This window comes from Mchenga conophoros, linkage group LG12 (assembly GCF_057382185.1).
Source record: "Mchenga conophoros isolate Kocher_MC1m ecotype Shallow Benthic linkage group LG12, M_conophoros_male_GT1.1, whole genome shotgun sequence".
Classification (NCBI taxonomy): Eukaryota; Metazoa; Chordata; class Actinopteri; order Cichliformes; family Cichlidae; genus Mchenga; species Mchenga conophoros.
The window spans coordinates 3,301,504-3,323,943 of NC_140537.1; the positions used below are offsets into that span (position 1 = coordinate 3,301,504).

The following is a 22,440-nucleotide window of genomic DNA, read 5'->3' on the forward strand; positions in this document are numbered from 1 at the left end:
CGTATGTGCAACAGTCATGTGTAACACGCCTATTTCTTAAATGTTTAAATACTGCTCCGCTTAGCTCCGAGCACGCACACAACACCCAGCAGTCAGAACTGATTTGTCCAACGACTCAGCTTCCACTCTTAAATTCAGCATCCTTATTATTTTTCCCTCAGCACTGACGATAGGCAGGAGCGAGCTCTTGTAAGGGAGGAAATTATGTGCGGCTCCTACGATGATTTTATAGTGAAATGGTGCAGAATGAATGGAGTTCACAGAGCCTCTTCATTCAACGGAGCACAAAATGCCCAAGCTGTGGACCTTACTGCGAAGTTAGGGAGCTGTGCGCCCTCACGCGACAAAATCCCATATTTCAAGCGGGAGAGCGAAGGCTGACTGTTTTGGCTCATGTGGGACACCGTAAAGTTTAGAGGAAACTGATTAGTCTGCTTTCGCTTGTATCGACTGTATTTTTAGTATCCGTCCAACAGCCGGAGCTCAGCAGGTAGTTGCGCTTAGAGAACATATTGGATATTTTTTCTGTTCCTTGCTGTAAAGTTGGAATTAGAAGCCAAAGACCCGTTTAACAACAGCAGAGGCGGGGTGCACTTTGTTAATAGCGCGACTGTTAAGCACAGCTAATTAGCTAGCATTAGTTTCCTTGTTCTGCGGCTCGCGGGATGTCATTCAGGAAAACTTTGAAACTTATTTGCGGCTTCGCTGGAGGCTCCGCAGTCTTGGTTTTCGCTGCCGCAGCCGCCGACTCCAGCGGGTTTTTTGGAGAGCAGGGCGGAGAGAGGGTCAGTCGGTGGTCGAGATTCGCCGTCCTTCAAGCTGCCCAGCCGGCGTTTACCCCTGCCAGCCACACGCCAACCCCGACCGGACACGCCTGGGACTTCAACTGGGACAAGTAAGTTAACGTACATGTGTTGTGCCGTGACCCGCTGTTTGTTCTGACGTGGCTGCCACCGTTATATTTCATCCACTTTTCTACCTTTATATTGAACGTCATACCAAACGGGACCAAGCTGCTATGTAACGGACTGAAGCAGGCATCACCATAACTTGGCAGTCGAGGTGTTTCCCGAATGAAAGACATGAGCATAATGACTTATGACACCGTTAAAGTCCTCTTGCATTGCCGATGGCCAAAAAAGTGTTGTTGTTTTTTAACTCTTTAAAAGTCGGTCAGGCGTGGGTGTTATTCCCAAGCAGATTTAAAGTCAGTTACGTTAACCCACTTTTCCAGCTCTCACCTTAACCACGTGAGACAGTAAGCCACTTCTAATCTCAAAATCACTACGCTTGAACTTTGACCAGGAGAGATCCATCTGCTCTGACCAACGGGAAGAAGAAGGAGAATGCGACCGAAGACCCCACCTCGGAGCAGAACAACAGCAAACCGAAAGCTACACGCAACATCCTCCTCATCAGACACTCCCAGTACAACTTGAGCGGGAATAGTGACAAGGAGAAGATCCTCACTCCTTTAGGTTAGTCGTTCTTGTTTTTATCCACAGGAAACGTAATAGGCAGCCTGCATGCAAAGTAATGCTGGGAGGTAGCCTTGGTGAGTGCTGGGGCTGTTTGTTTTGCTCATACCCCGCAACCCCCAGATTTTCCTTGTTTCTGACAGAGCATTGTTGGAATGATCAGTGTCTCTCCATCCGCAGGCCGTGAACAGGCCGAGCTGACTGGCCAAAGGTTGGCTGCACTTGGATTGAAGTATGACGTGTTAATCCACTCCAGCATGACCAGGGCCACGGAGACAGCAAATATAATCAGTAAATACCTCCCAGGTAACTAGAAAAGGCAACACAGCCAACCACAAACTCAAGTTTGGTAGATTCTTAAAAAGTTACATTTAAAAGTTCTAAACTTGAAGTTGTCTTGTGTCCCTGTGGGTCCAGGAGTGGACTTGGTGAGATGTGACTTGCTGCGAGAAGGTGCGCCTATTGAACCGGTTCCACCTGTCACTCACTGGAAGCCTGACGCTGTGGTGAGAGAACCTACAGCCCATTCCATCTCTGGAGTGGCTGTAGGTTTGATATTCTTTCTTTTTTTTCCCCCCCGGATTTGCTGATACCTAAGGTAACTTTGTTGCCCACGTGTCTGTGCAGTTGTCCTGTCAAGTGCTTGTTGAGGCTTGCGGGTGCGAAAGTCAACCAATACATCAGTGCACTGGCATAGGAATGAATCATGAAAAGAGTTAATTTCCAAAATATTGGAAATGAGGAGTCTTGAAGCTGTTCAGTCTGGTTTTGTGTCATTATGTATATATTCACATGCTTTAAACAAGCTGGTAACTGTTGACAAAGGAACAATCCTATAAAGATGGATTTTTAATGTGAAAGTAAAGATAAGCTATTGCATTTCTTTAGAGACCGGAGTGCTGCTGCAGCAGTTTCATGTATTGATCTAGCGCAGGGGTCTCGAACTCCAGTCCTCGAGGGCTGCTGTCCTGAAGCTTTTCCATGTGTTCCTGTTGCAACACGCCTGAGTAAAGTTAGCAAGAGCATAGAACTTGACTGCATGCTGAAGTGGCAACCCCTAACCCTACTCAAGTAAATTTAAGTTAATGTAAGTGTTTGGGAAAAATATACTTCTAAAAGTACTTTTATTGCACCGTGTTCATTCACTCATGAGCTGCTGTAACATGAATCCAATGGCTGAATCACCACCACAGCATGCAACTAAGGTCTATAGAGTCTTGCTAATGACCTACAGATTGTAATCAGGGGTGTTGCAACAGGGACACATGAAAAGCTTCAGGACAGCGGCCCTCGAGGACTGGAGTTCGAGACCCCTGATCTAGCGTTTGTTACATCTGCCACATAGTGGGCTTCTTTTTGGAATAAAACTCTTCATGTATTCCTACAATGCACACATGCATTGACTCTGCTTTGGGGTTCATACAGAACCCTTTTATGTGACAAAGGTGGCTTTCAACCTTTCTACTGTCCTCCAGCAGTACCACGAAGATGGAGCTCGCATTGAGGCAGCCTTCCGCCGCTACATCCACCGGGCTGACCCCAAACAGAAGGAGGACAGCTACGAGATCATCGTGTGTCATGCCAATGTCATCCGTTATTTTGTCTGCAGGTTTGTGCTGTCGCTGCTCAGCTGAGGCCAGACTTGTTGCTCTTTGCTTCGCTAATCGATGTATTCAAGCCATTTCACATAGGATTTCTAATTTGTGCTTCACTTGTGTCATTGTGCTCTCATTAAAAAAGTTATTTCATTTAATGACATGCAAATGAATTTATAAGGAAACATGCTTTAGTGCTGGTTTTCTGCTAAGGGTACAGGAAGATTTCACTGCATCGTGGGGCAAATAGTCAGGGCCTTGTACTATAAAATTTTGGATGATAGTGTTCTTCCCTCAGTCAGAATATTGAAGATGGGTTGTGAATCAGTCTTCCAGCGTAACGATGCTCCAAAACATACCGGCATAGCAACAAGGAAGCGCCTGACTTTCAAATTTAGCAAGGGATCCAATAATTATTCCCCACCACTGCATAAGATATTGCCCATGCTGACATGATACTGAGATTACACAATACACTGCAAGACGTTTTACCCCTGAGCTTTTCTTCTTCACTGGAAATTGGTTAACATTTGCTTAGTTAACCCTCACTTATCTGATAAGCTCCACTGCAACAACTGTGGACCTCTGTTAAGGTGGGGGAATCTGTTAGCAGGAAGAGATTTGGCGCCAGTGTATTGATGCGTTACAAGAGGAGGCCTTGTGGTATATTGATGTATTGATGTTTTGATGTTCTGTCCCAGTCCTAAAGTCACTGACTGAAGAACACTTTTCCTATTCCCTTAGATCTGTTTGACTGAGCTTCAGTTTATCCTCTGAATAACTGACAAAAAGTAGTTTAAAAAAATCAAGATATTAGTTAAGGAATTGCACGATCCAATTTTTTAAAAAGAAAAGAAAAAAGTAGATATTGGTAACACTTATCATATTCTTTATTCCTCAGGGCTCTTCAGTTTCCTCCAGAGGGCTGGTTACGCATGGGTTTGAATAATGGCAGCATCACATGGCTTACCATCCGCCCCAGCGGTAGGGTGGCCCTCAGGACTCTTGGAGATGCAGGATTTATGCCCGCGGACAAACTAACACGGACCTGATGGGCTGACCCATGAAATGTTTCTCCTTAAGTGTCTTCAAATAAATTATGGTGTTGTTTTGTAATTGAACTCTGATGTTATCAGAGACTTTGTGGTGGTGTTGTTACTTCAGTGCCATAGGATGCCAGCAGAAGTGATTAACAGCTGCATAGCAACTCCTCCTGAATGTAATGAAGAATTTTTACACAAGTGACTCATTTTTTTCAAACCAAAAAAATAAATATTTGTAAAGCTGTTGAACATGCTATTAGCTTAACATTTCAGGATTATGTTGTGGTGCCATTGTAGTGAATAAAATCATGAATGCACAACTTGTCACATTTCTTATTTTACTGATAACACAGCCAATGAAATAAGTGGATACATTAACAGTAAAGTAAGAGTGAGGGTTTTTTATTGATTAATTGAAAGCAAATGAGGTCTAGACATACAGAAAGAATTCACCATGAAAGTTAAGTTTTAATAAAGCACAGAATGCTAAAAGCACAAGAAGCATGTTAAGTTTTTTTAAGGTACATTTTTGCAAAGTTCCACATTCAGAAACCAGAATTAGATCTGTTGTCATCTGAGAACACGAGGATGACGACACAATCTTCGCACTGAAGTAGTTTGTGCTCTCGGATAAAGGTATAGTTCACACAAAAAATACATTCTTTAAATGTGAGTGGCCATCTGAATATTCAGGATAATTGGCTTTTTAGTCCTAGACACAGCTGATAAGCCCTCACCCAGCAGTGATGTTATCCCTACAATACAGACTGGATACAGCAGGTTTTTAGAGGACTGCAAGAACTTGCCGTTATCTACACAAGTTTACTTGAAGTCAGTTTTACCACCTGAGGGATTACTGAAATTTTGGGCCTCAAAGCTCTACTTAGCACTTTGTTAAAATCAAATTCTATCATGAGGGTCGCATGTTCTGCTAATCAACTTCATATTTTAAGCAGCTCTCAACTAATCTGTATTCTCTGTATCATAAGGCAGTTTCATTAACAAGACAGTCGTAACAGGACATAGAAACCCTATCAAGTTACTTTGAGTCTTTCTCGCCCCCTAGTGGTTACAAATCACTTCACACAGCTTTAAAGTGATCGCAACACCAGGCACTAGCCAAATCTGAAATAATACTATACTGATGGGTGTGTTTTGTCATTCATACATTGTAGGAGATGTTTGCCCATAAAAGATACTCCAGAAAAAAGATAAAGAAAAAAAATTGCACAGTCTCTAAGGCCGCCAACAGCGACAGAAAGAAAAAGTCCAGATATGTCCAGGAACTACCGAGAAAAGATGGAAATTGTATGAATTTATTGAAGGACAAAATAAAAACATGGAAGATCTCAGTTGCTTTATTTTCCATACATTTCATGTATGAGCTAGAGGAAATGTGTCCAAACTGACAGAGAGCTGGTCCATCACTTCAGAAAATTAAGGCAATTCCTGAACTGAGGGGGGAAAAAAGAACATAGGAAATGGCAGTCTGTTTTAACACCATTAATAAAAACATTTAAATTTTGTGCTACTGACCAACATACAAAAAATAATTTTTAAAATATTGACATTTTAATTTTTTTTAAGAACATCTTCAGTGACAATCCTTTTAGGATCCCTCACTAAAGTTTTAGTGATCAACTAACTTTGGGGGGGTGTGGCTTGTGTTCACAATATTCATAAAAGTTGAGTCAGGCTATGATAAAGGTGCTTCACACTTGCCACAAATAACGTTACCGTCAATTCAACATGGTCCACACCCATACAGTACATAAATTAGCAAGGTTTGTTTTGTTTTTTACCTTTTAAAGTCTGGAGTTGACATCACAACCTAACTGTGATGAGAATTCCTGTGTTACGTAGGAGTCGTACCATACATCATTAATACAAATCTTCCAGACACTTTGTGCATATTTCTGTTAGGTTTGTGGTTTCTGAGCTCTGGTGTAGCCAGCTCTGTACAGCTGGATTCGGGTGTGTGAGAGAAGGCAGGGCTTGGAGAGGGTATGGCTGCATTGTAGCGCAGGAGGTGGGTGCAGTTAAACTGACGGCTCGTTCAAGTGCTTGAGGCGCTGAATGTAGCTAATGTTGGCAGGGCTGTACCGGCTGGGGCTGAAGTCCGGTGAGGCAGCGTGCCGAGCGGGGCTGAAGCGGCCGGTGGGGGACATCAGGCCGCTGATAGGAGAGCCGGGAGTCTGATGCTGCATCCTGAGTCGTGGTTTTACCACTGCAGGGCTAGGCCAGCTACACAATACAGATCAACACAATAATCAGTGTTTTAGAATAAATTGAATGGTAAATATAAAGCATATTATTTGGGGGACTGGCCTGAGACTAGTGATGTGCGATACCACTCATTTCCTTTCCGATCCGATACCAAGTAAAATCCAGGATGGTATCGAGGATACTGATCCGATACTTTGTACAAAAACTTATTTTATTTATTGTATCTTTTACTGTATCTCAAATTATAGCTTCATAATGATTATGGGATATCAGACTACTTGTTATCATTTAATAATGCAGAATTATCTTATAAAAATAAAAAACCTGAAGTTGTGGCTATTTGAGCATCTTGCCTGCCTGCAGCACTAAAGGACTCAATGAGAGACGTCTGTCTCGCCCTAGCAGCACCCGTCCCTGTCCTCCTCTTCAGTTCGCCTCAACATACACTCGTCATATTCTGTCATATGATTTACTGTGAGGTGTTTGAGGAGGTTAGTGGTGTTGCCACAACACCTCACTGTCTTGCCACATGTATCGCAAACCGCGTCTCGGCTGTTTGTGGAGGTAAAACGTGTCCATGGATGACTCCATTTACGCTCAGCCATTGTTGTGAGTGCGCACGCCAAGGAGCTGGACACATTTATTCAGCTGTATTTCGCACATGACTATGAAAGGCGGAAGAGGAAGTAGTTCCTTCCAATGTAGACAATCCGAATTATATAGTTTCTTTCCACTGTGTTCCTGTTAATGATAAACTACAAATTTACCCCAAATTACTAAAATATCGATATTTTAATATGAGAATTGATTCTAGACCATAAATGGCTGGTATCAGAGGAATCGATATTTTAGTATCAATCCGCACACCACTACCTGAGACTACCCTGCGTGGGTGCGTGTTTAATAGTTGCCTTTATCTCTGCACCCTGGATTTAAAGAGGTGTATTTGGACTCTTGATTTTGAGTTAACACATGATTTAAAGGGCAAAGAGCACATTCTTTGGGTGGCTCAGGTTGGAGAGTGGGTTGATCAATCCCCGACTCAGCGTGCAAGATGGTGAGCCCCAAGTTATACATCCATTTGAGTGAGAATATGACTGTGAGAAAGCACTTCGGTATAGAGGGAAGTCCTCTGTGAATGTGCCGTGTTCAAATTAATACAGGGAGTGCAGAATTATTAGGCAAATGAGTATTTTGTCCACATCATCCTCTTCATGCATGTTGTCTTACTCCAAGCTGTATAGGCTCGAAAGCCTACTACCAATTAAGCATATTAGGTGATGTGCATCTCTGTAATGAGAAGGGATGTGGTCTAATGACATCAACACCCTATATCTGGTGTGCATAATTATTAGGCAACGTCCTTTCCTTTGGCAAAATGGGTCAAAAGAAGGACTTGACAGGCTCAGAAAAGTCAAAAACAGTGAGATACCTTGCAGAGGGATGCAGCAGTCTCAAAATTGCAAAGCTTCTGAAGCGTGATCATCGAACAATCAAGCGTTTCATTCAAAATAGTCAACAGGGTCGCAAGAAGCGTGTGGAAAAACCAAGGCGCAAAATAACTGCCCATGAACTGAGAAAAGTCAAGCGTGCAGCTGCCAAGATGCCACTTGCCACCAGTTTGGCCATATTTCAGAGCTGCAACATCACTGGAGTGCCCAAAAGCACAAGGTGTGCAATACTCAGAGACATGGCCAAGGTAAGAAAGGCTGAAAGACGACCACCACTGAACAAGACACAAGCTGAAACGTCAAGACTGGGCCAAGAAATATCTCAAGACTGGTTTTTCTAAGGTTTTATGGACTGATGAAATGAGAGTGAGTCTTGATGGGCCAGATGGATGGGCCCGTGGCTGGATTGGTAAAGGGCAGAGAGCTCCAGTCCCACTCAGACGCCAGCAAGGTGGAGGTGGAGTACTGGTTTGGGCTGGTATCATCAAAGATGAGCTTGTGGGGCCTTTTCGGGTTGAGGATGGAGTCAAGCTCAACTCCCAGTCCTACTGCCAGTTTCTGGAAGATACCTTCTTCAAGCAGTGGTACAGGATGAAGTCTGCATCCTTCAAGAAAAACATGATTTTCATGCAGGACAATGCTCCATCACACGCGTCCAAGTACTCCACAGCGTGGCTGGCAAGAAAGGGTATAAAAGAAGAAAAACTAATGACATGGCCTCCTTGTTCACCTGATCTGAACCCCATTGAGAACCTGTGGTCCATCATCAAATGTGAGATTTACAAGGAGGGAAAACAGTACACCTCTCTGAACAGTGTCTGGGAGGCTGTGGTTGCTGCTGCACGCAATGTTGATGGTGAACAGATCAAAACACTGACAGAATCCATGGATGGCAGGCTTTTGAGTGTCCTTGCAAAGAAAGGTGGCTATATTGGTCGCTGATTTGTTTTTGTTTTGTTTTTGAATGTCAGAAATGTCTATTTGTGAATGTGGAGATGTTATATTGGTTTCACTGGTAAAAATAAATCATTGAAATGGGTATATATTTGTTTTTTGTTAAGTTGCCTAATAATTATGCACAGTAATAGTCACCTGCACACACAGATATCCCCCTAAAATAGCTAAAACTAAAAACAAACTAAAAACTACTTCCACAAACATTCAGCTTTGATATTAATGAGTTTTTTGGGTTCATTGAGAACATGGTTGTTGTTCAATAATAAAATTATTCCTCAAAAACACAACTTGCCTAATAATTCTGCACTCCCTGTAGAAAACACCAGTTCATTTACATGCCAGAATCTGTAAGATCTGAATGTACAGTAGTTTAAATGTCAGTCTTGTAGATTTCAGTACTGATTTCTCTTTTTTCCACCAATGTTTCTGTGGATGCCCTCTGTCATGATGTAAAATGTAAAATAAAAATAACAGCTTCTAAGCTGTGTGCAGAGCCAGTTTTTAAGCTTAAACAGTAATGAAAAGCAAGATAATAAAAGCAAATGCAAGGGACGGGAACTGATAAGAATTTAGCAATTTCGATTCTATTATCAGTATCTCTTATTGATTTGATTTCTCATCAATTCTCCTTGGCTACATTTTGAGAGTCACCACATTTGCTAAGCTGCATATCAAAGACATAACATTTGTGCAAATTAACCGCATTCTGTGTGGTCAAATGTTTGTGCATGTTGGAGGCGTCTCCCCTCTTTGTTGTGATCAGTGTTGGGGTTGTTACTCAAAAAAAATGTGCATTACACATATTACACAGAACTGGTTCTCAGTTCCCATTTCAGCAACTACTGCACTAAACTGACCTTTAGTGCTGATTAAAGACATGAAAAAGTATTATCATCATCATCATCATCATCATCACCTGGTACTGAAACCTTTGAAGCCAGCAGGATCACACCCACACGTGAAATAAGCATACAAATAACTATGAACAGGGTTTGCAGGAAATTTAACTAGCTATAATGCTAACTGTACGACAGAGGAAAACAATGGAGCTGTGCTAGCCTAGCTGCATCTCTGCACACTGTGGAGAAAAAGAGGGGGAAAAAACAAAAGGGCATACTTCCCAGCCAACACAAGCAAGAAAGCACCAATTCACAGTTTATGTAGATTAGCCAAGCAGGACCTAGCCTACTGTAATCCATGATTAATGGACATAAGTTGACAGATAGCAGCAGAACAGATATAATTATGTTAGCTGTTGACATTCACCTGGTTCATTATTCTTTTTAAGTCTGCCTACAACTGCCATCAAACACACACACAGCCTGTAAAACACTGGTGGAAACCCTGCATTGATATGCCAGCCAAGCTTACTAACCTCTGCATATCTGAGGCAGAGTATGACTTCACTGTGCTCTTCCACTTATGAATACTCGGATACTTCTGAGGATCGATGTCTGTGCCCTCTATTGCTGACAGGACCGCTCTGTCCAGTTTGGTTGGAGAATCACTGTAAAAAAGACAGACGATTAATCAGCTACTTATCACTTCAGCTCAGTTGGGGATCATCAGACTGCTCCTAATTGTACCGTCTGCCTGTCACATCCCACTAACAGCATCTAGCTCAGAGTGTGTTACACAGTACTTCTCTGGATTATCACAGAAATATTCACAAATGCTTCATGTAGTTCAGTTTCTTTTCCACATAGTCTCATATTTAATTTTATTTACAATACCAAACTTAAAGATTCTCAGGAACATTTTCTATTTGTCTGCTATAAACTGAATCCTCTGCAGTGAAAGCAAGTGCGACTCACCCATCAATAAAAAGTCCTCTTCTGACATGTGGTGGGGTCCTGGGTAAGAACTCATGGGAGTTCTCTAAGGACTTATAAGAGGACCCAGAGGATCCTGAGCTGCTTAAGTCCCTGCCCCCGTGGTCCCATGACTTGGACCTAGCGCAGAAATTGCGCAACCCTGACACTGACCCCCTAGTCCTACCCAGCATCTCCAGACTCTCCTCTGCTTCAAAGTACTCCTCTGAGCTGCCGCTGCTGTGCCTCTCTTCTTTACCTGCTCCCTCTGTTCTCCAGCCTGGCCCATCCACAGTCTCACCATCTTGACCGCTGTGACTGAGAGACAGGAGGTTCAGCCCAGAGCTCAGGTCTGTGGCTGAGGAGGAGTTATAGTCCCGAGCCTCCCTATGACGGTTCCCACCACTGCTCCTTCTCTCTCTGCAGCTGGTGGGACTGTCTGGTGGCTCCTGCAGAGACATGCGCTCAAACTCCACCATGAGATTGGAAATAGGCGACAGCATGCAGGAAGAGGATGGGGAGGTGCGTGGGGACACCTTGTCTCCATTGTGAGTCCTATCTCTGGAGGAGGAGCACACCCCGTTTTTACAGACTACACCAGGCGACAGGAGGCCGTCTTTGCAGCAGCACAGCAGGTCCTGCTCGGCAGCAGTCTCGATCAGGTCGGCCCCGTGGTGGCGGAGCGCGATGTGGAACTCGCGGCCACCCACAGCTCCTTTCAGGACGTCCTTGGATGCAGCACAGGAGGTGATGCTGGTGAGTGCTGCGTTCTGCCGGTTCTTCATCTCCTCAAGGCTGATATCGTCACCCTCGTCCAGGAAGGCACCAACAGAAATAGAGTTGCAGAACTTTTTGGGCTTCCCTGCAATCAGCGAAGAATGAGTAACAAAAAACTGTAAACTAAAGAGTGGTGCACTTTGCTTTAGGGCAAAAAAACGAGGTATGAAACTTTGCAAAGACCATTTAATATAACAAGAGGCTATACTTGAGAAACACACTGATTACGCTACATCACTAAAAATTAACACATTAAATCAGGATGTGATCAGAAATGTGCACAGTCCATCTCAGCAACCCATACTTCTCAAATACAAAGCACTTTGTACCTGGAGAGGGGGTTTTAAACCTGTTGCTGGTTTCATTCTCGCCGGCCCCCTCATGAGTCCGTGAACTGAAATCCTTCTTGCTCAGGTAATCGTCCAGCTTGCGGAGCCCCTCACCAGATGACAGATCCACAAAACTATCCAGGAAGTCCCAATATTCCGCCCAGGGGTGTCCCATCTCATGAGCTAGGTCTCTGTAGGCAAGACGTAGATTCATTTAAATAACAAAGATATTTGTTTATTTATTGGTTCCCCATGATTGTGGCTAATGTTGAAGCTGATCTGCGTGGGTTAAAAGGATGCATAATCAAAATTAACCCATTACATTAATTTCGATTTATATTTCTACTGTTGGACTTTAAAAAAAGAAGCTGTGCATGTTTCCAAAAAACACAAAACTAGTCCTCAATTATCTTAAACTGGACTTTGATTCAGTCACTCAGGTCATCCGCTCTCTAAAATGAGCTTCTCCTTACCTTTAAGCCAGCTTTGTTATGATTTTCCTTTACAAATTCATTTGAACAGGAGGTGGACTTTGTTGCTCACAGCCAGATCTATTCAATTCAGTTTTATTTATATCACACCAAATCACAATAACAGTTACCTCAAGGCGCTTTATATTGTAACATAAATACCTTCCAATAATAGTAAGTAAACCCCATCAATCAGATGAGCTATGAGCAAGCACATGGCAACAGTGGGAAGGGGAAAAACTCCCTTTTAACAGGAAGAAACCTGAAATTATCATAATAAGGATATCCTCTCCAATATTTTAGAGAGCCAAGAGTCAGGGGGAAAAGCCCAAACAAACCCAGACCTCATTAACTAAAACTTTAGCCATGATTATTATGAGTATCCACCATTATAGCAGAATAATAGTAATAAACTGCTAAATATTATTTTGGTAATTTGAAGAGCTGATTATTCCAATTATTGACGGGGAAGGTTAATGCATAAGTCGACCTTCACATAGTTACATAATGGGCTGTTCTATTCTCAGTGGTATATGGAATACAAAACATTTTAAACATTAAACAAAACATTAAAAACTGTCCACCATTTGGTTGACAGTTTTTGGTGGACACCAGAGGTGAAGGGAGCCACCAGGCTGAAGGAGGAGGCCTATCGGGCTTGGTTAGCCTGTGCAGTTAAACAACTCCTTGGTGGCAGAGCCCCTGGTGTTGATGAGGTCCGCCCCGAGTTCCTGAAGGCTCTGGACGTTGTAGGGCTGTCCTGGTTGACACGCCTCTGCAATGTTGCGTGGAGATCAGGGGCAGTACCTGTGGACTGGCAGACCGGGGTGGTGGTCCCCATCTTTAAGAAGGGGGACCGGAGGGTGTGTTCCAACTACAGGGGGATCACACTCCTCAGCCTCTCTGGGAAAGTCTATGCCAGGGTGCTGGAAAGGAGAGTTCCTCCGTTAGTCGAACCTCGGATACAGGAGGAACAATGCGGTTTTCGTCCTGGTCGCGGAACACTGGACCAGCTCTTTATCCTCTCCAGGATACTTGAGGGTGCATGGCAGTTTGCCCAACCAGTCTACATGTGTTTTGTGGACTTGGAGAAGGCATTCGACCGTGTCTCTCGGGGTGTCCTGTGGGAGGTGTTGCGGGAATATGGGGTGTCTGGCCCATTGCTACGGCCCATTCGATCCCTATACAACCGTTGTAAGAGCTTGGTTCGCATTGCCGGCAATAAGTCGGACTCGTTCCCGGTGGGTGATGGGCTCCGCCAGGGCTGCCCTTTGTCTCCGGTTCTGTTCATAATTTTTATGGACAGGATTTCTAGGCGCAGCCAAGTGGCGGAGGGCTTTCGCTTTGGTGGCCTCAGAATCTCATCTCTGATTTTTGCGGATGATGTGGTTCTGTTGGCTTCATCGGGTGAGGGCCTTCAGCTCGCACTGGAACGGTTCGCAGCCGAGTGTGAAGCAGCGGGAATGAGGATCAGCACCTCCAAATCTGAGGCCATGGTTCTCAGCCGGAAAAGGGTGGAGTGCCCACTCCGGGTCGGGGATGAGTTCCTGCCCCAAGTGGAGGAGTTCAAGTATCTCGGGGTCTTGTTCGCGAGTGATGGGAGAAGGGAGCCGGAGATTGACAGACGGATTGGGGCTGCAGCTGCAGTAATGCAGACGCTGCACCGGTCCGTCGTGGTGAAGAGGGAGCTGAGTGTAAAAGCGAAGCTCTCAATTTACCGGTCGATCTACGTCCCTACCCTCACCTATGGCCACGAGCTGTGGGTAGTGACCGAAAGAACGAGATCGCGGATACAAGCGGCAGAAATGAGCTTCCTCCGAAGGGTGGCTGGCCTCTCCCTTAGAGATAGGGTGAGAAGTTCGGCCATCCGGGAGGGGCTCAGAGTAGAGCAGCTGCTGCTCCACATCGAAAGGAGCCAGCTGAGGTGGTTCGGGCATCTGACAAGGATGCCCCCTGGGCGCCTCCTGGGTGAGGTGTTCCAGGCATGTCCCACCGGGAGGAGGCCCCGGGGCAGACCCAGGACACGCTGGAGAGATTATATCTCTCGGCTGGCCTGGGAACGCCTTGGTGTTCCCCCGGATAAGCTGGAGGAGGTGGCTGGGGAGAGGGAGGTCTGGGCCTCTTTGCTTAGGCTGCTGCCCCCGCGACCCGGCCTCGGATAAAGCGGATGAAGATGGATGGATGGATGGATGGATGGGATGGATTAAAAACTGTATCCTACTGTGGTTTAGCTAATCATCCATAATGAAGTGAAAGCTTCCAATATGTATGACTATGTGAAAAGTGCAGAGATGGCATTTAACAGATGATATCTGTGCATCACAGCGGACACAGATATTCCTGAGAAAGTTACTGAAAATAAAATAAGACTTAGGTTTTGGACGTACCTGCCTACTCTCTCCGCCCCTCTGTCAGGATCAGACTTAAGTATGTGGTGGTAAAGTTCTGCCCGGTCTCTGGGTGGCGTCTTCCAGAACCGGCGAAAATCATCTGCCTACAGTGGAAGACAATATGTGTTTTAAAAAAAAAATTATTACGGCCTTCATAAACACTGATAAGCAGGTTTTTTTGTTGTTGTTGTTTTTAAACTTGCTTTAGAGGGGTTTAGGGGGCCAGCAAAGGCAGTGACAGCCATCATGGGATCCTTGGGGCTTCTTGTGTGTCGCTGGATTAGCGAGAGACTTTCTGAGGACTCAGGTGACCATGGAGCACCAATGATGGGCTGGGAGGTATTGTCAGTTGCTCTCAGCAAAGGGATATAGCAACGGTCTGTGAAACAACAGAGACTCAAAGTCAGCATGACAACATAACTCATGACAACATTTACATATCGTCAAAGGTGGAAGCGGTGGGAGTCGAACCTTAAGCTGGCAGAGTACGTCAAAACAAAATCTAAGTTTATGTGTTGTCATGTGGCTGCTGCATATGGCGTTGGCAGTGTGCGCATACCAAATGGTATAAAGAAATACAGTATGCAGAACGCCGTGCCAAATGCTCTGACGCTGCACACCAGATGCCTTCAACTCTCACCGGACTGAACAAAAACTTGTCATGATTTGCAAAACAAACTTGTTGCAGTTTATTCATGAGTATACCCGCTCAGTAACACTAACACATGCAGTCTCGAGAGCTTGAAAAAAGTAACTGGATTTCTTTAGTTTTGTAAATACGTTTCACCTCTCAAACCTAAAGACATCCAGGGCTCTTTTTTCAAGCTCACAAGACTATTATGACCGACACTTAACAGCTCCAATTTTACAAATATTAAAAGGACAGATTTAAAAAAAACAAAAAACTAAGATGTCACATGCTGTGTGTTGAACCAGCCCAAGGAGAACAAACTTAATTTGTAAGAAATGTGCTAATCCCTTACCCTCCAGGTAGTCACTTATCTTCTGTTTCACTTCTGGACTTTTATTCTTTCTGCTGCATATAAGCTGTGGGAAAGAGGGAAACAAAATAATGATGCGTGAACAGACATTTATGTACAGCTGTTGCTGGATCAAGTGAGGAAAGAATTTGCTCATCTAAGTTTAGCTTACAATGTTCAGTGAGTGATTGCTGCCAAAGGAATTCAAAAAGCAAGCTTAGAGGTCACAGCTTAAAAACCTGTGTGGGCATAACTGCGCCTCCCTGAACAACTACTGCGAGGATTGCACTGAGACAGACTGTATTTGCTAGACAGCACTCATATAAATGCGTACACATTCACGGTCACTCCTGTGGTTTAATCCATGCTCCATGTGTGTGCATCTGTGTGTGCTGCTCGTTTAAATAATGGTTCGAAATGTAAGCACTTACATCCCTAGGCGTCTGGCCATCCTTATTCTCACGGTTCTTATCAATGTCAGGATGCGAGCACAGGACATTGACCACATCTGGACACCCAAACTTACAGGCAAAGTGGAGCGGTGTTTCAAAGCCCTACAGTGGGGGAAAAACAAAATAATAAAGTTACTGGGCTCTGTTCATATTATTATTTAAAATGAATCTATTCAGGTTCAATTGGGAGTGTGAAAGAACTGACAGCTTTATCTGGAGTGTTGAGGTAAAGGTCTACAATGTAGCGGATTCGTTTCTGCAGCATGACTTCCTGGTCATCTGGGTACATGAGGCGCATAAACTCTGGGTTTTCCAAGGTGTCCAGCAGCAGCTGAGCAATCCCTGCCTGGTTTTCCTTGGCTGCCACGTGCATTACATTGTACCGGCAGCCCTCCTGAACATAACAAACCACAGAGGAACGACTGAATGGGTCAGGAATCCTTTTTAATCTCCAGTTAACAGAAACTGCACGTTTTTTTCTAAAAATCAGAATCTGACTTTGGGATTAATCAGGGATTAACAACATGCCACTGATTTTATTTGAATACCTGCAGCTTAATAAACAAACAGTTATTTATAATATACTAGCATCAACTATGAACACTTTAAATCCCAATTTTTAAAGTACTTTTAAATGTAAAACAAACACATGAATTACTTTGATGCAAAAATTCCATTTCAGCACATCCAGCAGGTAAATTCACTTTTGTTTTTGTCTCAGGAGCTACAAGCTTGACACACACAGTAACTGAAAGGCTGGCGCTGATAGAGTCAAAATATTTATGTATCAACAAATGGCAAGTCAGGCCATGCTACTCTATTAATAGCAAAGACTTTCCAGAGATTGTGGCGGCATCTCTGTGCTATCTTAAGATGCTAAATACCATGCAACTTTCAGTCAGCGTTATAAACAGTCCGAATATACCAAAAGTATTCACTACATGTTCCCACCTGAACAATAGTGGGATTATCTCCTGAGCCAATGAGATAGCGTGGATTGCCCCAGACCAGTTCGCTGAAGGCCGTCTCATCGCCCTTCTCCACAGCTTTCCTTAGTTTGGCCGTCAGGTCCTGGGAGCGCGGGCTCTTAAAACTGTTGGCACGCTCCCGGTTGATGGTATCGACCTCCACGTTGTCTGGGGTGGAAGGGAGAAAGAGACGAAGCTGGTCACTGCAGTGAAGAATTTTTCAGGAGTGCCTTGCACAATGGCTCGGATTCTAGCTCGATCTGTAGTCTTTTTATCCGCTTGTGCCTTTTAACATGTCAGATACATCAGCAAACTGTGAAATCTTTGAACTATGCTGCACCTCTATATTCACACTGTAATAAATACAGCGATCAGCTCACAGATGCCACTTCACTTAAAAGCGATAACAATTTTGACTGATAACGGTGCACTGCTTTATCAGGCAATAAACTAACACAAGATGAGAAAATAAAAACTAATTCAATTGAATAAAAATACACAAAAAAAATACCGTGAAGCTCTTTTAGAAGCGAAGCCTAAATCATTTCATGTACTTACCTTTACTAATGGGCAGGCCTGGTTTGACAGGAGATACACAGACCGACTTGCTGGGAGAGGGAAAGTAATCACAGATCCCCTTAGCAAACTTCTCAGCATCCTCACGGTTGGAAAAGGCTTTAAAACGGGCTCCCTTCATCGTCTTTACAGCTTGAAGGGCATCTTTCTTATCTGAGTACACATGTGCTCCCTCTGCAGAAAAACACAAAAACCATTTTAATTCTTTTATTTGGTACTCCGTTTTTCCTTAATTGTTGTGTTTTACAGTGGCCTAACCGGTGGCTGGGTTTTTTCCACATTTTTTGCCCTGTCTGTCTTGTCAGCCACGTAAGTGCCACTGCTTCTGCAACTGCAAAAAAAGCCTGCCTTGACTGATTAACATTAACAGCACTGATTTTTATGGAAGCTCAAAGTGAATTTAGATCATTGCCCCAGAGGTCAGGCTGTCCTACTGCCTGACTGCTCACTGCCAAGAAAAGAAAATGTTTGTCCACTAAACAAATATATATATATATATATATATATATATAAATAAAAAATATCTTAATTATCTGATTATTATTGGATAAACCATATTTCTGAGACATTTCTTCTGTTCTTTGCCTTTGAAGTACTTTTTGTAACAACACTGCAAATTTAAATGCTTCAATCCAATATAAATTGTTTTTATTTAGTGAAGCACAGACTTTTAGCTTTAATTCAAGCGGTTTAACAACATTATTACATTAACTGTTGGAATTACATGCATTTTTATACTTAGCTCCTCATTTTCAACAACTTAAAAGGCTATTTGACAAACACTGTAGAATATCCCTTTTCTTTGTCTTGAGAAACGGGGCTTTGGGTGGTTAAATCAGTTTTGGAGATTATAACCCTGTACACTATGAGCAGTCACATGATGCCCATGCCATAATATTTACTGCACCATATTCAACAGATGAGATCTTTCAGATCATAAATGTTCTCTTTCCTTCTTCATATTTTCCTCTTCCCATCATTCTAGTACATTTTAATTTTGTTTGTGTCCGAAGAATCTTTTAGGAGTTTGTGGTCTGTTTTAGGTTTCTTCATCCTGAGTGGAACTGAGTAACTGAGCATGGTTTGTGTCTCGTTATAAACACTCTGTATTTCAATTCATGAAGACGTCTCTCGATTGTAGACCCTGACAGTTATGCACTTACCTACTTGAGATTTTTGAATTTGTTGACTTGGTGTGAAATTTCCTAACCCCCCTTTTTTTCCAGTCTTTCTTAACATTTGCTTTAGTTGTCTTCTGTGATTTTTCAAGTCATTTGGAGTTGCTAAATTGGACAGTGCATCTATTTATTTTCAAGAACAAACACAATTGTTTATTTGGCCATTTCTTACATTTTTGCAATCAGTCTGATAGGATAGGTTTATTTTAGTTTTCAGCCAAATGATAGCCTCCTTCACTTGCATCAGTATCTGTTTGGATCTCATAGTGACAGCTGCCTGTAATCCTAAACAGTTACTGCAATTCTGTTGTTAGAGCCACTGAATTAAAGCCATTGTGATAATATGCTAGTCATATGACTAATATAGGTTATTACAAGACAATAATTCCAACAATTGTTACTCCAAAGTTCACCGTCTTAAAAGGACAAATATCATGTCACACAGTCTAGGAAACATAAACAGTAATAACTACATTTCTAAAATTAGACTAACAAATGCATGCAAAATAATGCTAACTAGTCATCCAGCAGCTGGGAGCATCTCCACAGCTAGTGTCAATAACAGTAAAGACAGGTGAAGGATGGTGAAAAGAGAGCAAAGCTGCTCCAAAATAACTTGTACTAGGATAGAAGCTGTCGCTATAGTTCAGATTTTTTGGGGTTTATAAAATGGACTCATTTGCTTCATTCCTGCCATCGTCTTACTGGTGGCAGGGCTCAGTTCCTCTACACTACTTGAAACGCAAACAGGTGGGGCAAAAACAGCGTGTTGTACCATGTTTTTAAACTGCGTGAAGTAATGCTAAATTGTTTCAAAGTATTGTTTCTACAATTTCCAAAGTCAACAACACTTGGCAAGTAATTCTTCATACCAAAATTAAACATGATATCTAATGGACTCTAAAAAAGTAAGAAGCTGAGTTTCTCTTACCATTTCTTGCCAAGACATCCTCCCAAAGTGGACACACTCCATAATAAAGGGTTGGGGACACTTGTGCTGGCTTTGAAGGAGTTTCCACTTTGGACTGCAAGTTACTGCCCTCAGCAGAGCTGTTTGAGTTTGTATTTTCTGATATTTCTTCTTCCTCTGGAGGGTTGAGACCCACACCGTAGCCAAAGTCCAACTCTTCATTGGCAGCCTTTGAGGAGCTGCTGCTTGCTCCAGAGGTTGTGGGCACAACAGCCGAGGTGGCACATGACAGAGATTTGGCATGATCCACCACAATGTTCAAGGCACCAGCTGAAGAGCTGCTGTCTGTTTCAGTGGTACTGCTCTCTGGTCCAGCCAGGATACGGGCTAATTTCCTCTCATAGGTGGCACGGGTGGTGGGTGTAATGGGTCCACACTTGACGTTTGCCCGGGCAAACTCCTCGGACAGTTCATCGGCACTTAGCCCCCTCAACCTGCTCAGAGCCGCCTCCATGCTTCAGCTCCCTGTAACACAGCACAAACTTCAGCATTTACAAACAGCAGCTATTGATAAACAACTTCCTATACACTAAAGTTTTATCATTACTCATAAAAATAAGTAGTACTTAAACTAAAAGTTGATGGATGTCTAAATCAAGCTTAGACTAGTATGTCAACATTTTCCACTGCATTCCACACGTGTGCAATTAAACAGTCTCTAATTACTGCGTGCACAATAGCTAAATGCCATGTATAATTTAATATACTCCAACAGTCAGTCCAAAGTTTTAAAATGTAACACACCGATACTACCATCACTGACACCCCCCCCCCCCTTTCAGTAGCAAAAAGATAATCATTTACATTTAATAAGCATGAGTATGTGTCTTCAACAGCCTCAATGAATTTTTTAATTAATATGACAGAAAAACACCCGGTGGTACTGATGGTCTAAATGCTTATTTTAACGTAGCATATTATGCCTCAACAGAACCACCGAGACCAGTGTTGGACTAGCATCTACTAGCTAGCCTGCTAACCAGCAAGTCAGCTTTAAAAGCCGGGAGTTTGCCTGACAAAGCTAGCACAAGAGACGCTGCTCGGAAGGAATGTAGATGGGGCTGGAATACTGACCAATATAAATCTGCATTAAAGTAAGTGCATAATAACAATATTAGTATGTTCATTCGCACGCTGTCACGCCCAAGTATGTCATTCGAGGTGGGTTTTCAGGCTGTAACGTAATAAATGTGATACGTGTTCGCAGTGATGATGCTGATAAAAAAAAAAATTAGTCACAAATGTGTCTCTTTACTTACCAAGGAACATTTTTTATTGAATGTGCGGAGAGCTATGGGAAACCGTTTAGTTTTGCACAGATCAACTGTTGGACAGACACAAAGCTGGAGACGGTCTGGAAGAGTCTCATTGTTTACAACACGTTCTGCGCATGTTCAAATTTAAGGGAGGGCGCACGATGCGTTTAGGACTATAGGAAAATTTACAACTAGCTCACTTGAAAGTGACAGCAGCCAATCACAAATCGATTTTTTAAACATTTCTTTCTCTTAAAATATGCTACTGTTGTGGTTAAAGATCATTTAGATGACACCTTACACTGGATGTGACATGGGTTTAAATAACATCACTGCTGAACTCTCTCTACATCACTAGTTTATTGTTTTAAATACCGTATGTTTCTACATTTGTTAATAATAATACTCAACGTAACATGTCAAATATTTTGTGCATGTTGGTGACAAGAGCCTTTATCGGGACATGGCTGCTGGTCTACAGTTAAAAATACACCGTCCTCATATTTACGTACCTTCTGCTAGCCTTTAATATAGCATCATGCTGTGCCTTAGTAGACGTGACTAATTCAAGGAAACGATAACCTAGCGCCGATTTTTGTAGTTAATAACAGACATACTATTTTACAGTGAATAAGAAAAATACAAAAACAATGAAGAATCTGAAATGTAAAACTGGTATAAAGAAAATGGTAAATATTTTGTGTTAGCACAAAGCCATGTACGCAGGCCAAACTGATCACTTATCGGGTAAAACAAACGCAGGGCATGGCGAAGGTATTCAAATAACTGAAACGATCAACTGCACGAATGATCGTTAAATATGAAAATTAGATTAGAGTGACATTAGGTATGCGATTCATTTCAGGAAGCTGAGATTGTCAGCCATGCTAGCAGTCATTAGCCAGCTGGCAAGCCAAGAAGCTAACCACTCGAGCTACCGGTTAGTGATAATAAAAACTGATACGAACGTTAAACGCACATTTTTTTCTGGTTTTACATTGCATATAACCGTAAACATGTACCCCAGTCAACTGTACATCAATGATATATTAATATATAATTTTAATTGTACCATTCCCACCTCCTCCTCCTCTCCCCGGCTATTTTGCTAGGTGTCTTCTCACCGCGACGGTTTCAAAATGCACAGAGCGAGGACCCGCTTCCGTCTAAAATACTGCCTGAGCAAAAATAACGATTGAAAAGAAAAAATTCAAAGTGGAAACAGGAAACAAAAATACGGGGTAATTTACAGAGTTTCATATTTAACTTATACTTGAATGGGCACACCGTGACAGATGAATAGTGCAATTTTATGATAAATACCAATATCACATCTTTTTAAATCAGGGTCAAAATGTCTGGAAAAAAAAAAATATATATATATATATATATATATATATATATATATATATATATATATATAACAAAAAGCTGTAAGCAATAGAGAACACGGTCCAAAAACATATGGGAACACAGTATATCAACATGTTTAATGTTTTGTGTTATTTGCTTCATCTCAATAAGCATTCTCCA

At 42.7% G+C, this 22,440-nt stretch overlaps 2 protein-coding genes across 6 annotated transcripts; one reads left to right on the plus strand and one right to left on the minus strand.

Moving 5' to 3' along the window:
* Positions 1 to 103: 103 nt before the first annotated feature.
* Positions 104 to 4,436, plus strand: pgam5 (PGAM family member 5, serine/threonine protein phosphatase, mitochondrial). 2 transcript variants are annotated; one of them, XM_085293323.1, is made up of 6 exons: positions 104 to 895; positions 1,306 to 1,478; positions 1,659 to 1,784; positions 1,896 to 1,984; positions 2,954 to 3,087; positions 3,975 to 4,436. In XM_085293323.1, the coding sequence occupies exons 1-6, from the start codon at positions 666 to 668 to the stop codon at positions 4,123 to 4,125; spliced, it is 903 nt and encodes a 300-aa protein (XP_085149449.1). In that variant the 5' UTR covers positions 104 to 665; the 3' UTR covers positions 4,126 to 4,436. The 2 variants fall into 2 exon arrangements, with proteins under 2 accessions (XP_085149449.1, XP_085149450.1); XM_085293324.1 differs by having other exon boundaries at positions 106 to 895; positions 2,957 to 3,087.
* Positions 4,437 to 4,564: 128 nt separating this feature from the next.
* On the minus strand, positions 4,565 to 22,290 carry ankle2 (ankyrin repeat and LEM domain containing 2). Of its 4 annotated transcripts, XM_085293321.1 has the most exons (14): positions 20,911 to 21,022; positions 19,613 to 20,116; positions 17,486 to 17,677; positions 16,911 to 17,095; positions 16,165 to 16,353; positions 15,939 to 16,061; positions 15,511 to 15,574; positions 14,727 to 14,906; positions 14,525 to 14,627; positions 11,668 to 11,858; positions 10,565 to 11,423; positions 10,126 to 10,257; positions 6,220 to 6,360; positions 4,565 to 5,570 (listed from the first exon to the last, which is right to left on the minus strand). In XM_085293321.1, exons 2-14 carry the CDS (start codon positions 20,103 to 20,105, stop codon positions 5,546 to 5,548), a joined length of 2,877 nt encoding a protein of 958 aa, XP_085149447.1. In that variant the 5' UTR covers positions 20,106 to 20,116; positions 20,911 to 21,022; the 3' UTR covers positions 4,565 to 5,545. The 4 variants fall into 4 exon arrangements, with proteins under 4 accessions (XP_085149447.1, XP_085149446.1, XP_085149445.1 ...); XM_085293320.1 differs by lacking the exon at positions 20,911 to 21,022 and adding an exon at positions 21,989 to 22,290 and having other exon boundaries at positions 4,565 to 6,360; XM_085293319.1 differs by lacking the exon at positions 20,911 to 21,022 and adding an exon at positions 21,980 to 22,060 and having other exon boundaries at positions 4,565 to 6,360.
* Positions 22,291 to 22,440: the final 150 nt, after the last annotated feature.

Bases quoted from the DNA above. Each gene is read 5' to 3' on its own strand.
- pgam5 (XM_085293323.1), top strand. From the start codon at position 666: ATGTCATTCAGGAAAACTTTGAAACTTATTTGCGGCTTCGCTGGAGGC. The intron at 1,479-1,658 runs GTTAGTCGTTCT...CTCCATCCGCAG, and splicing joins GAAGATCCTCACTCCTTTAG to GCCGTGAACAGGCCGAGCTG. The intron at 1,785-1,895 runs GTAACTAGAAAA...CTGTGGGTCCAG, and splicing joins AATCAGTAAATACCTCCCAG to GAGTGGACTTGGTGAGATGT.
- ankle2 (XM_085293320.1), bottom strand. From the start codon at position 20,105: ATGGAGGCGGCTCTGAGCAGGTTGAGGGGGCTAAGTGCCGATGAACTG. The intron at 17,096-17,485 runs GTAAGTACATGA...CTTCCACCCCAG, and splicing joins AGGCCTGCCCATTAGTAAAG to ACAACGTGGAGGTCGATACC. The intron at 11,424-11,667 runs GTACAAAGTGCT...CGCTGATTGCAG, and splicing joins GTTTAAAACCCCCTCTCCAG to GGAAGCCCAAAAAGTTCTGC.